This window comes from Apium graveolens, chromosome 3 (genome assembly GCF_009905375.1).
Source record: "Apium graveolens cultivar Ventura chromosome 3, ASM990537v1, whole genome shotgun sequence".
Classification (NCBI taxonomy): Eukaryota; Viridiplantae; Streptophyta; class Magnoliopsida; order Apiales; family Apiaceae; genus Apium; species Apium graveolens.
This window is the reverse complement of record NC_133649.1, coordinates 277933185-277951187: the sequence shown is the minus strand read 5'-3', so window position 1 is coordinate 277951187 and position 18003 is coordinate 277933185. Positions and strand designations below refer to the sequence as shown.

General features: G+C 36.1%; 1 protein-coding gene across 1 annotated transcript; it reads left to right on the top strand.

Moving 5' to 3' along the window:
- The first annotated feature begins 4654 nt into the window (after positions 1 to 4654).
- Positions 4655 to 5008, top strand: LOC141715059 (uncharacterized). The gene has a single exon (XM_074518545.1). The coding sequence runs from the start codon at positions 4655 to 4657 to the stop codon at positions 5006 to 5008; it is 354 nt and encodes a 117-aa protein (XP_074374646.1).
- The last annotated feature ends 12995 nt before the right edge of the window (positions 5009 to 18003 follow it).

The following is an 18003-nucleotide window of genomic DNA, read 5'->3' as shown; positions in this document are numbered from 1 at the left end:
GAAATAAAGTTTCAGTTGAAGCTGTTGGAACATTTAGATTATTATTAAAAATTGGTGTTTATTTGGATTTATTTGAGACATTTGTTGCACTGTCTTTTAGACGGAATCTTATTTCTATTTCATGTTTGGACAAATATGGCTACACTTGTTCTTTTGGAAATAATAAAGTATGTTTCTCTTTAAATTCAAATGTGGTTTCCACCGGTTCTTTGATTGATAATCTTTATATGCTTGATATTGTTGCTTTTAATATTGAAATTTTGCACTCAAGTGCAAGAAGTACAAAGCGTAAGTTAACTGAGAATTTTGCTATGTTGTGGCACAAGCGATTATGTCATATCTCTAAACAAAGAATTCAGAGGCTTGTAAATGATAGAATTATTGATCCATTAGATTTAAGTGACTTTCAAGTCTGCGTTGAATGCATTAAGGGAAAACAAACAAACTCGAGAAAGTTAGGTGCCAATAGAGCTACAAGTGTCTTGGAACTGATTCATACCGATTATGTGGACCATTCCCTACAGCCTCTTGGAACGGTCAACGGTATTTTATCATGTTCATAGATGATTACTCTATGTATGGTTAACTATACTTGATACATGAGAAGTCACAAGTTCTGGAGGTATTTAAAGAGTATAATGCTGAAGTTGAACTTCAGCTAAACAGTAATATTAAAGCTGTCATATCTGATCGTGGTGGTGAATACTACGGTAGATATGATGGATAAGGTGAGAAACGTCCATGACCCTTTGCTAACTTCCTAAAGGAGTGTGGAATTGTCCCTCACTACACTATGCCAGGAAAGCCAAATATGAATGGTGTTCCTGAGAGGCAAAATAGTACTCTTAAAGATATGGTGAGAAGTATGATAAGTCATTCTTCTTTTCCTGAGTCACTTTGGGGAGATGCACTAAAGAATGCAATTTATATCCTTAACCGGGTTCTAACTTGTGAGGAGTCGTCTTTTCTGTAGGTTTTGATTATTTTGTTAAACATAATTTAGTGTATAATTAAATTATAAATCTAGGAAGTTTACTAAATCAGATAGTAATCCTCCCTTAGGTTTTATTTTTGCGGCATTTTCCGGGAATCAAGTCAAATTAAATTTAACCGGGCATAAAACCCCAAAATGCTTTCCGACACAACTTATGTGGCATATATTTAGAATGAATATATCAACCTAATGATATATTCTATTCTATATTATTTATGTCAAAGAAAGAAATGGCAACGGCTATTTAAATGAAAAACGAGAATTTTCAAACACCGCTTTTACGTACTAAAACTGTCAAATTTATTTAAAAGCGTGTTGATCGTAAAGTTTTAATCTCAAATATATTTGATATATTCATTTGAATATTAATATCAAATTATCTTGCCAAAAGCCTTGCCAAAAGATTAAAAACAGATTTTTTTCCGTAAAACCCGTAAATGTTTATTTATCCGGATAAAATCAAAATAAATTCAAGCGTAAATATTCCTCGGACCTCATAGTCATTATTATTCAATTAATATTATGTTTTAATTTTATATCAAGTCAAAACATTTGTCTAATTTGTCGGTAAAGACAAATGAATTTTTCGATCGCTCCGGAAGGCTGTTTTAACATTCGAAAAATCCAAAACGGTACTTCCTAAAATCTTTTTGACTTGAAACTTGGGATTTGTTACTAAAATAATGTTTCCTAATATTGGTAGGAATTTCGTAATTTTCGCATAATTTTTTTTTTCCGGGACCCCTAAAATCCGTATGTAACTGATTTTTGGGTCGCTTAAAAGTCATAGATGGACATATAATTTCAAGGTGAAATTTTGTCAATGATCTAATGGGAATATTTCTAGGAGATTCCCAAAGTTTCATAATTTTCCTGTGATTTTTCAATTTAATGAAAACTACGCATTTTTGCTCGTCGGTTAGGTGTTAATTGGCTATATAATGTGTTTAAATATTATATGAATAGTGGGCCACATTTTTGGCTACTTTAATTTGAATTTTTAGCTGGTATTACACACCCACATGCCTACACACCTAGTGCTTATACTTTAATCATTCTTTTAGCTTTAAAATAAAGCTAAAATGGCCATTTTTTGGCTATAAATAAAGCCCCACCCCCACTTCTTTTCCAAGCCATTTTGAGCCGAAGAAATTCTGATGTTTTCTCTTCTCTCCCTATTTTTTATGCGGTAGCTAAAAGTTCCAAAGAGTTTTAGTATTCAAGCCTTCTTTAAGCCATAGTTTCATACACTTTCAAGCTTGTCTTACTACCCTTTCTTTGCTCAAACCCACCCACTTGGCTCCACTTAATTTTGCTATCCCTAGACCAAATTTTCAGTAGCATTTAAGTGTTCTTGAAGCATCCAAAAGTCTATTTTATAAGCCGTTACTCCGCCCATTTTTCCGAGCAATTTCCGGCCACTTTCCGGCCAACTTTTGGTGTGTTTTTGGCTTCAAATCAACTCTTATCTCTTGTAATTCTGTCTTCACTTTGAAAGAGGAATTTGAACCTTTGTAAGGACAAGAGTCATAAGTTGGTTAGTGTTTGTGTTAGTGCTAGCTCGCTTAATTTTTAAGCACAAACATTCGGGTTTTTACGACATATATACACGAGCATAAATTCTTGTTCCTAAAAAGAATATATAATTCGTAAACCCACCAAGAAAGTTTAAAATTTATTTTACTCTCTTGATTTAGTTGTTTTCCCTTGATTAAGTTTGGGATCTAAAACAACTACGGTTTTACTTTAAAATCCGAGTAAGTGATTTCGTATAAGTCTACTATACGGAAAAAATGAATAGCTTTCTTGTTGTATTTTTTAGTAACCATTCTTAACTCATATTCCGAGTTGTAGACCATTTGTATAAGTCTCATATAGAGATATAATAAAAAGTCTCCTTGTTGAATATTTACGAGTTAACTCACTTTATTCTGAGTCGAAGTCGATTTGTATAAGTCGAAAGTAACCACATAAACAATAGACTTCTTCGTTTGAAATATCAAGTGACATAACTAAACTAAAATTCCGAGATAAAGAATTTTTGTATAAGTCTCGCTATAATTATAAAGAGGCATAAATGAAAATCTCTCGTCGAATATTTAGTAAGTTTATTATTTAACTTTGAATCGGAGTTGTAAGTTATTTGTATAAAACTCGTTATAATTATAAGAGATATAAACAAAAGCTTCCTTGTTGCATTCTAAACGTTAAATCAATTTCAAAATCCAAGTTGTAAGCTACTTGTATAAATCTCATATTATTATTTAGAGATATAAACAAAAGCTTCCTTGTTGTATTTAGAAGTTATAATCAACTTTGAGTTACAAGTTCAAGGCCTCTCCGATAAAACATATATTAGTTAAAAACGAGCCTTACTTGTTTAATTCTTAAAGTTAAACCAACTTTATTTTCCGAGTCGAGAAATATTCGTATAAGTCAATATACAACATAAACGAAGTCTCCTCATTAAATATTAAGTGGTTACTCTCTATTTATTTAAAAAGCCATTATAACTTAATTGTTATATTTATCCCGAGGCTTTTATAACAAACGAGATATACTTGAATTTTTATTCAAGTGGTTAATATTTGGCCTTGAATTATATTTGGCCTAATATTTAATATCTTATTTAGTGCTAGTGTTTAAGCGCTCTCGTTGCGTTTTATACTTTGCATTTTATTTAAGATATTGAATTATCTCTCAGATTTAGTATCGTTATATACTAATCAAACCTTCTTTCTTACAAAAGGGATTATATAAGTCATAAGTACTTGTATTATATTCTTTGACGTGAGGTGATGTGAAGTGAGGTGATTCTCGCTCTAAGACCCAAGTCTTAGACACGCTGACGAGGAGTTGGGTATCTACGCACCGTGAAGAGGAGGAAAGATCCAAGACCCGATCTAAGATCCAAGATCGGCAAAGGGTGTAGATACGAAGTCTACGCAAAGGGTTTTGCATAGTTGTGAGGAAGTAACGGGGAGTTACGTTCTGAGATAAACTTGCAAGGGTTCTACTTAGATAACGAGGAAGTAACGGGGAGTTACGTTCCAAGATTAATCTAGTAGGTTTTGCTATTGTATTTTGAGGGATTAGCGGGTAGTTAAGTTCCAAGATAAATACATAGTGTTGTAAAGGCTTCTCCGCCTACTATAAAGGAGTAACTTTGGAGTAGAGAAAATCTCGAATCCGGGGAGGAGTTCAGGGACTGGACTAGGGGTGAGTGGACTCCAATTTTGCTGAGTTAGCCACCGCGAACCAGGATAAAATCCTTGCGTCGTACTCTATTTCTTACCGCTTTACTTTCCGCACTCGATTTACTTATTTTCAAGTAACGCTTTTTTAAATGATAAAGAAAATTTCAAAAATTCCAAGCTCTAAATTTTAAAAGGTTATAAGCTATTCAACCCCCCCTTAGCTTGTTAACCCCTATTTCGGGCCTAACAGTTGGTATCAAAGCAGTGCTTTTGACCGTGTTTATTGGCCTTAATTTGAGCTGATTTACGCAATAAAAAGTAGATATTTGATGGCGTATCTGAGTACCATTGGTTATGGTGAAGGTCTCTCTATTTCGAGACCTCCCTATTTGACGACACCAACTTTGCCACTTGGAAAACATGATTTAGAATTTATGCTAAATCCCAAGCAATCAAAGTTTGGATGGCTATCGAAGACGGTGTTGGAGTTCCTACTAAACTCGTTGATGATATTCTCATCGAGAAGAAATTAAGTGAATACACACTTGACGAAGAACAAGTTATGAACATTGCTGCGAAATCGGAAATGGTTCTAACTAGTGCACTTGCAGAAAAAGAATACAAATGTGTTAATAACTGCAAGTCCGCACAAGAAATGTGGAACAAATTGGTTATCACCTACGAGGGTACCTTGGATATTAAAGATTCCCGAATGGATACTTTAATTCAAGAGTACGAGAATTTTAAACTTCTCGAGGGTGAAACCATCATCGATATGGAAATGAAATTTACTCGTATTATTGATGAACTTGCATAACTCGGAAAGGCTTACTCTACTAACGAGAAAAACCGAAGGGTTTTAAAAGCTTTACCTCCGAGTTGGAAAGTTAAAGTTACCACTATTAAAGAAATGCATAATTTAAATGCATACTCCTTCGGTTGTTTGTTCGGAAACCTTCGTGCATACGAGGAAGACAATGCTCCCGACAAACCTCTCCCTAAAGTGGAAAAGAAAAGAAAAAGTATGGCTTTAAAAGCAATACTTATCGATGAAGATGAAAATGACAACGAATTAAATGAAGAGTTGGAAAATCTCGATGAACAAGAAATTGCTCTACTAACGAGACAACTCCGTCGTGTGTTACAAAGCAAAGCTCAAAGGTACGATAAAGGTTTTCTAAATACCGGAAACCAACAACGGGTATTTAACTCGAAAGCTAGACCGAACTATAAGAATAACTTTCCGACTATGAGCTATGCTAAAGGCAAAGGATTGCAACCTCAAGCTAATAATGCTTACAATAATAATAACTTGAATTATTCGAGTAATTATGCACCTCCTAAGCCAAAAGAGGAAATTCTCGAAGAAACGCAAAATGTGTGTTTCGAGTGCAAAAAACCGGGGCACTTTAAACGGGAATGTCCTAAGTTATCTAAGGGTCGTGTCCTTGTCGCTGAAAGTGGTTGGGACTTAAGCGAAGATGAGGATACTCCCGAATAAAGCGAAAAAATTGTTAATCTTTGCTTAATGGCTCTCGATGACGAGAAAGCTCCTACGGAAGCTTCTACTTCTATTCAAGAGGTAACTTCTAAACCATTGTCAATCTCTAGCAATAACGTTAGTTTGTCTAGAGTTGATCACTTTGGTATGGATATTTCTGAGCTTCGGAATTTAGTTAACCATTTGAAAATTGGTTATGATGAATTAAATCGAAGTTATGTCAAGACCAAATCCGAGAATGATAATCTTCAAGATTTGTGTCTCGAACTTCAAAAAGAAGTCACTAGTTTAACCGAAGTACATGTCAAAGACATGGAAAATGTTACTGTAATTCTTACTCAAAGCGATCGGTTAAAATCCGATATGAATGAAAGGGATGACTATATTCAAACTTTACAAGTCGAAAATGTCAATCTACTTTTACGAGCTGAAGAGTTTGAAAATCTTTAGACTCATTTAGAACATTGCAATTGTGAACTCAATGATGAGTTATTAAAGTTGAAAGCTCAAAATGAAACTTTGCTTTGAGAAAACTTAACACATAGCGATCGGATAAATGACCTCAAACGATCTCTAACGGGAGATATCAAGGAAGAACGTCATGAAGACTTAAAAGAAAAAGTTTTTGACTATCAATGTGAGCTAATTGTGCTAAGAGAACATCATGATAATCTGAGACGGATGTTTAATTCTGAATTTGAACTTCGTGAAGGACTTAGTACGGAAGGAAAAACATTGAGTTTGGAAAGTCAAAAACTTAAAGTCGGGAACAATACGCTCTTGTATCAAATATTGGATCAAGCTAATTTTCTGAATAATAAGATTAATATCCTGTTAAAAGAAAAGGAAGATCTTGAATCCACTTTGAAGCAATTCACAAAAAGTAGTACCATTTTAGAAAAGATGGTATTTAATTCTAAGGAATCATTTAATCGTTAAGGTTTGGGTTATAATATTAATAATCCTTCTAAAAGGAAAATTGATATTCTTGTACCTCCGAAGAATACTCCACCTAAGTCAACCGTCCCTAAATGTACGTATTGCAATTTTAGTGGACACATTAACTTATATTGCAAAGTTAAAGAGGGTGAACTTAAGGGGAAGTATAAATGGGTTCCTAAAGGATCAACTTCTAAGAAAAGAGACGTAAAAAATACATCTCAAAAGAAAGTTTACTCTAATGTGAATGTTCAAAGGCAACCAAAATTTCAGTATCGTCAAGAACAAATTCATTATCAACTAAGGAATGCAAAATATGGAAATCCTGGTTCTAGCTCAACTAGGAAGGATAAAGCTCCTACAAATGGTTCGAAGGCTCAAAATCCTAACTATCATGGTCGTACTCGTAATGTGAATTTTGATATGTCTAGAAATACGAGCCATCATGCTAGTTCGAGTCAACATGCTAATATGAGTCATCATGCTTATCCTCGTAATGTTAATGCTTATGATAGAAATAGCCAATCGAATTACAATGCCAATGCTAAATCTAGAAATTCGATTATTACTATCTTTCCCCGTAGCAATAATAATAATCATTCTTATTCTGGTAATTCTAGATATATGCCTAGAAGGAATCCCTATCATATATCTACTAGGGCTAAAGCATCTAGAAATTTACATGATTATAAGCTAGATTATCTGTTAGGAATATGTGTATTAGTTTGATGATAAGTTAAACAAAACACTTAAGTAGAAATCTAGTGTTTGTAGCCTCAACGGATAAGACCTTCTTGGCTATCCGTTGAAGGAGTAGCTTTACTTAGAAATGAGTTTAGTATTGTAGCACATTTCAGTCTCTGTATTTAAGTTGTACTTCTTAGATGTTATGGGAAATTATCAGTCATGTTGACTACTAGTGGATATGCAAATAGGAGGGCTAATTGTAAATATTTCATGCCTTGTAATTTTGTATAAGTGAAAAAGTATCAACTGATATTAAAGACCTACAACGGATAAGAAACAAAGCTTCAACGGATGTCTCTAAAGCTTCAACAGATAAGATCCATCAACGGATAAGTGCGTCAACGGATAAAGCTTCAACTGCTAATGCATCAACGGATAAAGCTTCAACGGATAAAGCATCAACGGATGAAAGCTTCAACGGATGCTTAGTTCAACAGCAGTTGATAGTGACAATTCATAAGCTGACAGAGGCACATGGGTTGACAGAGACAAACTAGAATGTGGCAGCCTCTAGGAGGAATCAAGAAAATGCAGCATTTCCATTCTGGTGCAAACAAGGAAGTATTCAAAGATTCAAAGTCAAACCTAAATTGCATTTGATAGAGAAATGAAGAAGAAACATGTGAAGAACCTTTTAATTGTATTTTACAGTTTTGTCTTCACTTGTAAACTTGGTGATATATAAACCAAGTAGCAGCTAGTAATTAGATGTGAATTTTCCAGAGCTGTTTAGAAAAATCCAGAGAGAAAATCATCTAGTTTGTACTAGGAAGCAGCTGTGATTTAATTCTTTGAATCACTGATTTTTCTGAAATAACACATCTCTGGTGGAACAACAAATCCACCAGAAAAGTTTTTAAGTCTATTGTGTTCTTTACATTTGTGTTTGAATATATATTTGTCTGCATTAGCTCAAAGCAATTCACACACACTTGCTCATCAAAACACATAGACTAGAAACTGCTCAAAACTTGAAAAAGTTTTGAGATTTACATTCAACCCCCTTCTGTAAATCTCATTCTTAGTTCACTGGGAATAACAATTGGTATCAGATCAAGCTCTTAACATACAAAGAGTTTAAAGATCTATTATGCTAACATTATGAGTGCACAAAAGAATCCTCCTGCTACCAACTTGAGTAGGAAGGATATTGGTATAAAGATTCCAGTCCTGGAAAAAGATAACTATCATCACTGGAAAGTGAAGATGCATTTACATCTACTATCTCAGGATGAAAGCTACATCAACTACATTGAAAATGGTCCTCACATTCCTCACAAAGTGGCCACAGCTGCTATCGCAACAGTTGCTGTTGGACAGTCCATTCCCAAGCCAAAAGGAGAATGGACTATTGAAGACATGAAAGAAATTCGCAAGGACAAGAAAGCCATGAACATTCTGTTTAATGGCTTAGATCAAGATATGTTTGACAATGTCATCAATAGTCAAACTGCAAAGGAAGTTTGGGATACTATGCAAATCATCTGTGAAGGTACTGAGCAGGTTAGAGAGAACAAGATGCAGCTTCTTATTCAACAGTATGAATATTTTCACTTTGAAGAAGGAGAATCATTAAATGATACCTTCAACAGATTTCAAAAACTGTTAAATGGATTGAAGCTGTATGATAGAGTGTACCAAGTCAAAGATTCCAACTTAAAATTTCTGAGGTCTCTACCAAAGGAATGGAAGCTTATAACTGTTTCTCTAAGAAATTCTCAAGATTATAAGAACTTCACACTTGAAAGATTATATGGAATTTTGGAGACTTATGAACTTGAGATGGAGCAAGATGAGCTGTTGGAAAAGGGAAAGAGAAAAGGAGGATCAGTTGCACTTGTAGCTGACAATGAGAAAATTGAAGCCAGGAATGAGGAGAAGACAATGCCAAGTCTCAAAATTGGCACAAGCAAATCAGAATCAAGCAAGGGAAAAGAGCAAGTAGCTGAAGATGAAGACAATTCCAGTCAAGATGACTCTGATGATGTTGATGAACATCTGGCTTTTCTGTCCAGGAGGTTTGCAAAGATGAAATTCAGGAAAAATACAAAATTCACTAAGTCAAACAAAAACATGGTGGACAAATCTAAGTTCAAATGTTAAAACTGTGGCATTACTGGACACTTTGCAAATGAGTGCAGGAAGCCAACCTCTGATAAGAAGAAATTTGAGCAAGTTGATTATTAAAAGAAGTACTTTGATTTGCTCAAACAAAAGGAAAGAGCTTTTCTCACTCAAGATGATTGGGCAGCTGATGGAGCCAATGAAGATGATGATATGGAATATGTCAACCTAGCCCTGATGGCTAATTCTGATGAAAATGAAACTAGTTCATGAAGCAACCAGGTAATTACTACTGACCTCTCTCAGCTTTCTAAAAATGAATGCAATAAAGCCATAAATGATATGTCCAATGAATTATATCATTTGACTGTTTCCCTTAAATCACTAGCTAAAGAAAACACTAAGATCAAAGAGAATAATGTGTTTTTAAGTGATAGGAATGTTGTGTTAGAGGATCAGGTAATTGAGCTTGAAAAAATTAAACTTAAATGCTTGATTGTTGAGAGTGAACTAGAAGAAGTTGTTAAGAAAGTAGAAATTCTTTCAAAACAGTTAGAAAGTGAGCAAGAGGTAATCAAGGCCTGGAAAACATCTAGGGTTGTTAGTATTCAAATTGCCAAGGTTCAGGGAATTGAATCATTCTGTGAGAATTCCTGGAAGAAAAACAAAAAGGAGTTAGAATTAATTGATGGATTATCAACGGATGTGGAATCAACGGATGATGAAAGTTATCCGTTGAAGGAAGAAAAAGAGCATCCGTTGAAGGCTCATCAATTAAAACAGGCAAGTGATTCTAAAAAGAAAAATTTCAATAAGAAGGATGGTTCAACTTTCAAGAACTTTGTCAAAGAAGAAGCTAGCACATCCAAAGATTCCAGTAAGGTGAACATAGGACACATGACTTTAGATCAGCTGAAAAATAGGCTTAAATTGGTTGAGGATAAAAAGGAAACTAAAAGAAAATCTAATAGAAATGGGAAGGTAGGGATTAATAAACACAACAATTACACACTTGATAAGTATGCTCCTAGAAAAAGCTGTGTGCATTGTAAAAGTGTTAATATCTATCTGATAACTGCAAATCTGTTAAGAATGCTCCCATGCCTTTAACTCCCTCCATGCCTAACATGTCTATGTCACCTCTGCATGCTATGCCTATTATGTCTCATCAGAATCCTCATGCACATTTTGCAAACATGCCATATGTTAATAATCCTTATTTTACTGCATTCAGTATGCCTCAGATGCCATACAACATGCCTATGTGGAATAATTTGTTTGCACAATCCATGCCTTATCAAATTCAATCAAATGTGCTAAATGATTCTGTGACTAACCCTACTCTTCAACAAACTACATCTGAGATCAAGGTTGACCCAAAGTTACCTAAGTCAAAAGATGCAGGAGGAATGAAGTCTAGGAAAAAGACTAACAAGGCTGGACCCAAGGAAACTTGGGTACTAAAATCAACTTTTTTGATTTTGTTGTGTGCAGGGAAAAAGAAGGAATCTATGGTACTTGGACAGTGGTTGTTCAAGACACATGACAGGAAATTTCACCCTGCTCACAGAGTTTAAGGAGAGAGCTAGCCCTAGCATAACCTTTGGAGATGATAGCAAAGGGTTCACTATGGGATATGGCTTGATTTCAAAAGAAAATGTCATCATTGATGAAGTTGCATTAGTTGATGGTCTCAAACACAATTTATTGAGCATCAATCAACTATGTGACAGAGGGAACACTGTTTCCTTCAATTCTGAAGCCTGTGTTGTCACAAGTAAGAAGGACAACAAAGTGGTTCTAACTGGAGTTAGAAAAGGGAATGTGTATTTAGCTGACTTCAACTCTACAGATGCAGAATCAATTACTTGTCTTTTCAGCAAAGCAAGTCCAGTTGAAAAGTAGGCTATGGCACAAAAAGCTGTCCCATTTGAATTTCAAAACAATGAATGATCTAGTCAAAAAGGACTTAGTTAGAGGATTGCCCCTAGTAGAAATCACAAGGGATGGGCTGTGTGATGCTTGTCAGAAAGGAAAGCAAAAGAAAGTATCATTCAGTAAGAAGCTTGAATCTGCAATTGATGAACCACTACAACTGCTACACATGGATCTTTTTGGACCAGTCAATGTATTGTCAATTTCAAGGAAAAGATATTGCCTAGTGATTGTAGATGATTTCTCAAAGTTTTCATGGGTTCATTTTCTTGGATCAAAGGATGAAGCTAGTGAAATCATTATCAATCATATCAAGCAAGTCAACAATCATCCTGATTTCAAAGTAAGGAATATTAGGAGTGACAATGGAACTGAGTTCAAGAATTCAACCATGAAGTTGTTCTGTGAAGAAAATGGGATAATGCATGAGTTTTCAGCTCCAAGGACTCCACAACAAAATGGTGCGGTGGAAAGGAAGAACAGATCACTAATTGAAGCTGCAAGAACAATGCTTGAAGAGTCAAAACTCCCAACATACTTTTGGGCTGAGGCTATTAACTGTGCATGTTACACTCAGAATATTTCTCTAATTAATCAAGAAAAAGGCATGACTCCCTATCAATTGTTCAAGAGAAGAAAACCAACTTTAAACTTTCGGCATGTCTTTGGTCGCAAATGCTACATTCTAAGGAATCACCCTGATCACAAAGGAAAGTTTAATACAAAGGCTGATGAAGGAATATTTGTTGGTTATTCTGCTGGAAAATCATATAGGGTCTACAATCTAAGAACCAACATTGTCATGGAATGTGTGCATGTTGTGTTTGATGATAAAAAGATTGATGGACTGACAGATGAGGGACATTATGAACAACTCAAATTTGACAACATTGAGATATATTGTGATGATAGTGAAGATGAGAATGATGAAGAAGGCACCTCGAGAAGAATACAAAATTTGCCTTTGGATAATGCACATAATGCTGCATCCGTTGAAAGTCTTAATTCAGCTTCCATTGAAAGAAGCAATGCAGCATCCGCTGAAAGACAAAGTGCATCATCCGTTGAAGTTCATAATGAAGCATCCGTTGATCATAGTCTGTCAACGGATAATCAATTCACTTCATCAGTTGATAGAACTCCCAATTCTTTTCAAAGGATCAGCAACTCAGGGGGAGTTTCAACCAATCAACATTCTATCTCACATCATGACAATACTGAGGCAACCTCATCTAGAGCTAATCTACCACCTCAAAGGAAATGGACCAAGGATCACCCTTTTGAACTGATCATTGGTGATGCTACATCTAAAGTGCAAACTAGAAGGGCTACTCAAGATGAATGTCTGTATAGTAGCTTTCTGTCACATGAGGAATCTAAGAGAGTGGAAGAAGCTCTATTGGATCCAGATTGGATTTTAGCAATGCAAGAGGAGCTAAACCAATTTGAGAGGAACAAAGTATGGAAGCTGGTACCCAAACCAAAGAACAAGAGTTCTATTGACACAAAATGGGTATTCAGAAACAAGATGGATGAAAATGGCATTATCATAAGGAATAAAGCCAGATTGGTTGCTAAAGGCTATTCTCAACAAGAAGGAATAGATTTTGATGAGACATTTGCTCCAGTTGCCAGACTTGAATCCATCAGAATCTTTCTAGCCTATGCAGCCCATGCCAATTTTAAGGTCTATCAAATGGATGTCAAGAGTGCATTTCTGAATGGGGAATTGGAGGAAGAAGTTTATGTAAGCCAACCTCCAGGATTTGAAGATCCAAATTTTCCAGACTATGTGTATTATCTGTTGAAAGCACTCTATGGACTAAAGCAAGCACCTAGAGCCTGGTATGAGACTTTGTTAAAATTTCTTCTAGATAATCACTTCACAAGAGGTACTGTTGACAAAACTCTTTTCTTTAGAAATGTTAATGGCTCTACCATACTTGTTCAAATTTATGTAGATGATATTATATTTGGATCTACAGATGATAAGCTTTGTAAAAAGTTTGCTAAGCTAATGCAAAGCAAATATGAAATGAGCATGATGGGAAAGCTAACTTATTTTCTTGGTTTACAAGTTAAACAAGTTAGTGGTGGAATTTTCATTAGTCAAACTAAATATATTTATGATCTTTTAAAGAAGATTGACCTAATGGACTGTTCATCTGCAAAAACTCCCATGGCCACTGCTACCAAGCTTGAATTAAACAAGGCTGAAAAGTCTGTGGACATTTCAAGTTATAGAGGCATGGTTGGCTCACTTTTATATTTAACTGCTAGTAGACCTGATATAATGTTTTCTATATATCTCTGTGCTAGATTTCAAGCTGACCCTAAAGAATCTCACTTAGTGGCTATTAAAAGAATTTTTAGATATCTCAAAGGGACTCCAAATCTAGGAATTTGGTACCCTAGAGAGTCTGGTTTTGATCTAATTGGCTACTCAGATGCAGATTATGCAGGCTGCAAAATAGACAGGAAAAGCACAACTGGCACCTGTCAATTTCTAGGGAATAAGCTTGTGTCATGGTTCAGCAAGAAGCAAAATTATGTTTCTACATCAACAGCTGAAGCTGAGTATATTGCTGCTGGTAGTTGCTGTGCACAGATACTGTGGATAAGGAATCAACTATTTGACTATGGACTAACTGTTGACAAAATTCCTATATTCTGTGATAACACAAGTGTCATTGCCATTACTGAAAATCCAGTGCAGCACTCAAGAACCAAGCACATTGACATCAAGTACCACTTCATTAGGGAACATGTGATGAAAGGTACAGTGGAACTTCATTTTGTTCCAAGTGAAAAGCAGATTACAGACATATTTACCAAGCCACTTGATGAATCAACATTCACAAGATTAGTAAGTGAGCTAGGTATGCTTAATTATTCATAAATTTATGTCCTCATTATAATCTGCTTTGAAGCCTGAAATGAATTTGCTGCAAGAACAAAGTTGGCTTTAAGTAAAGATTATTCTATCAATGGATATTCCCTATCCGTTGAAAGCCAAAATTGTTCTATCAACGGATGTTCATTATCCGTTGAAAGACAAATACATTTCTGGTAATTTTATCCTTCAACGGATAAAAACTGTGTTAATCTTCAACGGATAACTATTTACCTCATCTGTTGAAGTGTCACATCAGTTACTTTAAGTGAGTCACAGCCGTTGATTCTTTTACTTACCCGTTGATACATATATACACAGGTTTATGTATTTGTATTAAAGGCAGTTTTCAGAATTTCTACAGTTTTCTTTATTCTCAAATGACTGTAATTTATTTAAAAGTATCATTTAATCATTTTATTTACGTTTTAATTCAAGAAAGTATAAAAACCCATTGAATTCTTATTTTCACTTTACACTTTCTTGCAAATTTTACTCTCTTTCTCTCCCAAAACTCTCAAGTTTTTCTGCAACCTCTACTCACAACAATGGCACCAGTAGTCAAAATTATGTCTCAGTCTGGATTTATTTACGAAAAGAACAATTTCGTAGCCTTGGTTGAAAAGAATGAAGCCCACTCTGATTATCACAAGATGATGGACTTCATCAAAAACTGCAAACTAAGCTATGCAATGCTGGAAGCCCCAACCATCTACTGTGAGGTAATTGAGGAGATTTGGACAACTGCAGAGTTCAACTCCACAGATATGACCATTGCTTTCTCTTTCAAAGGTAAGGATTATTGCATTAACTGTGATGATAGACAGTCTTGCTTTAAGTTGCCTGAGAATAATGCCATGACACCACACATTGATAAAGATGTATCTGCTATGTTAGATTCCATAGGCTATTCTTTTAATTCTGCTAGTTTAGGAAACATTAGAAGAAAGGGCCTTAGGAAAGAATGGAGTTTTCTTGGAGATGCATTTATCAAGATTTTTTCTGGGAAGATTAGCAATTTTGATGCCATAACTTCATCTCTTGTTAATATCTCTACATGATAGTTTCTGATAGGTACTTTAATTTTAGCAACTATGTCATGCTAGAATTAGGTTCCAGGTTAGGTAACAAAACTAATAGACCTTATAACATCTACTATGTTAGATTCTTTATGTTATTGGCTAACCATGTTGCTGAAGGTTTGGTCATAACTAATGTGAGCAATAAACTAAAATGCTGGGCATAAGAGAAAAGGGTCCTTGCAGACCTTTTGAGAATCAACCTCAACAGCCAGGTGCCATTGGTATATTTACCAATAATGAATGCACCTCAGGTAAGTGAGGTAAATACTTCTGCAACTCCTACTGTTTCCAACCCCATTGTTTCTTTGCCTTCTAGTGTGGCCATGAAATCTGTGTCTTTGTCCCAACAGATTCCTACCAAAGCCACCAAAACTAAAATTCCAAAACACAAGTCAAAGAAAACCACCTCTGTTGTTTCTCAAAAGACAACAGTTGTAACAACTACCAAAAACCCTGAAGGGAGTGAACAGGCTGTGAATGGTGAGGGGAGGGGTGAACATCAAGAAACCCCCCAGGATAAGGTGGGAGAGGTGAGTGGTACCCTAACCAGCCAAGCCACAGTCTCTCAAAAGGCTGTGGTGGTTCAAAAGGAGTCAAACACATCCCTAGTTGCATCTTCCCAAAAGGATGCAGCTATTGAAAATAGTCCCCAACCAGGAACACAGAACAAAAGAGGGAGGGACACTGAAGCCACACATTCACCTGTCAAAGCTTTTTCAAGAAGAAAGAAGGCTAAAACCCTAGTTTCCACACAGGGGGCACACACTGCACAGATACATCCACCTGTATCTTTGCCTTCTCAAATTCAGCTTGATGTGGCTCCAGCAAATGTGGAGTCACAGCCCCATTCTCTCATAATAGACACACATCAATCACCAAATTCTCCATCACCCTCTCTGGATGTGGATATGATATTCACATCAATTCCTGATTCTCCCTCTTTAAAACTTAGGGAGGAGCCCCACTCAAATCCTGGTGATCATCATCTGTTAGATGACTTGTTGGATCATCATCCAATTCTTTCAGACTTAGTTGAAGAATCTGTGTCACCTCACTTAAAATCAATTCACACAGATTCAACAATTATGTCACTTTCAATATCTACATCTTTTCCTTCTTCAACGGATATCCCTCATCCGTTGACAAGTGGTTGTTCTTCGACGGATAAGCTTAACCGCAGTTATCCGTTGATATCATCAGTTTCCACTTCAACGGATACTCCCTATCCGTTGATGGTCTCTACACACATAACTGATTCAATTCCAAGTATAGAAGACATGGTTACTGTACAATCACTTCTAGGATTGAGGGAAGGGAGTGATAATTTGAGTGAGAGGTTGGGTTGCTCCCAGGCAAAAGGAGAGGTTGAGAGTCAAAACATGCATGCTACTTCTTCCAGCATGGTAAAAGTAAGTGAGGAGAGTGCCACCTTAGTAGGTGAGGGTGTGAGGGTGTGTGTGAGCTAGGGGGAGCCCTTGATGCAAGAATATAGAGAAATTGAGAGAAAAGCAGGTACAGAAGCTATAAGGGTGGATCCAACCATTGCTAGTGAGTCAATGATTGTGGATGATGCTGACAAGGGAAGACAATTTCAGCAACATTACAAAGCTGAAATTGATAACATTTCCTTGGATGCTGACACTTTTACTCATCCTGTTTCAGCCTATCAACTGTTGGCTGCTCAGGGCAATGTGGAGGCAGAGCAGACTTTGAACATAGTGCACACTTCAGAATCTCTTCAAAGAGACAAAGCTGCTGTTAATAGGATGCCTTCTCAAGCTGGTGAGCCATCTGAAGAATTTGAAGTAAATTCTAATGATGATGACTCTAATTCTTTGGATGGGAGCATGAACTTAGGGGGAGATGCAGGCCCAAGTTCTGTTCCAAATCTACCTGACTGGGCATGGGCAAAGGAATCTACACCAGGACAGTTTGGTGTAGCTTTGGTCAAGCAAGTAATGACTATTTAAAAGGCCCTTCAGGAGACTACAGATGCTGGTACAAAGGCTATTCTTCAAGCTCATCTAGACTCTCTGCATCTCTTGCAGTTGCAGCATATTAGACAGAATTTAAGTATGGATGAACTCAAGCAGGATATTGCTGATCTGAAATCCTACAATACTGAGAAGTTGGATTGAGTTATGCCTTATGGTACTATGCAAGATTTGTTGGTGAGATTGAGGAGAGAATCTGATGCTGACAAGAGGCTGGCCAGGTTGGAAAACAGAGTTCAAATCATTGAAGACTCTATGGTCACCATTCTTCAGAATCAACAATCTCAGACAAATCTACTAATGCAGCTGGCAAAAGCACAAGGCTTGACCCCTATCCTTGATGATAACAAAAAGGGGGAGAATAAAAGGGAAGGGGAAGGAGAGCCATTAACAACAGTTCAAATATCTAAAGTGTTAGTTCCTGCCATCACCACTTCTCCAACTCTTCAAATCAAAGGAAAGCTTGATGGAATTGATCTAATCCAGATAGCAGCAGCTGAGATGAAAGTCAAAGAGCAAAGGAAGAAAATTGATGAAATGATGCAACAAATCTTTGGTTTTACAACTTCTAAATCACAATCTGTGAAGCATAGCACAAAGGTGGAGCCAATCATTATGGAGCTCAAGCCAGTTAGGAGGAATAAGGTTGGAGAGACT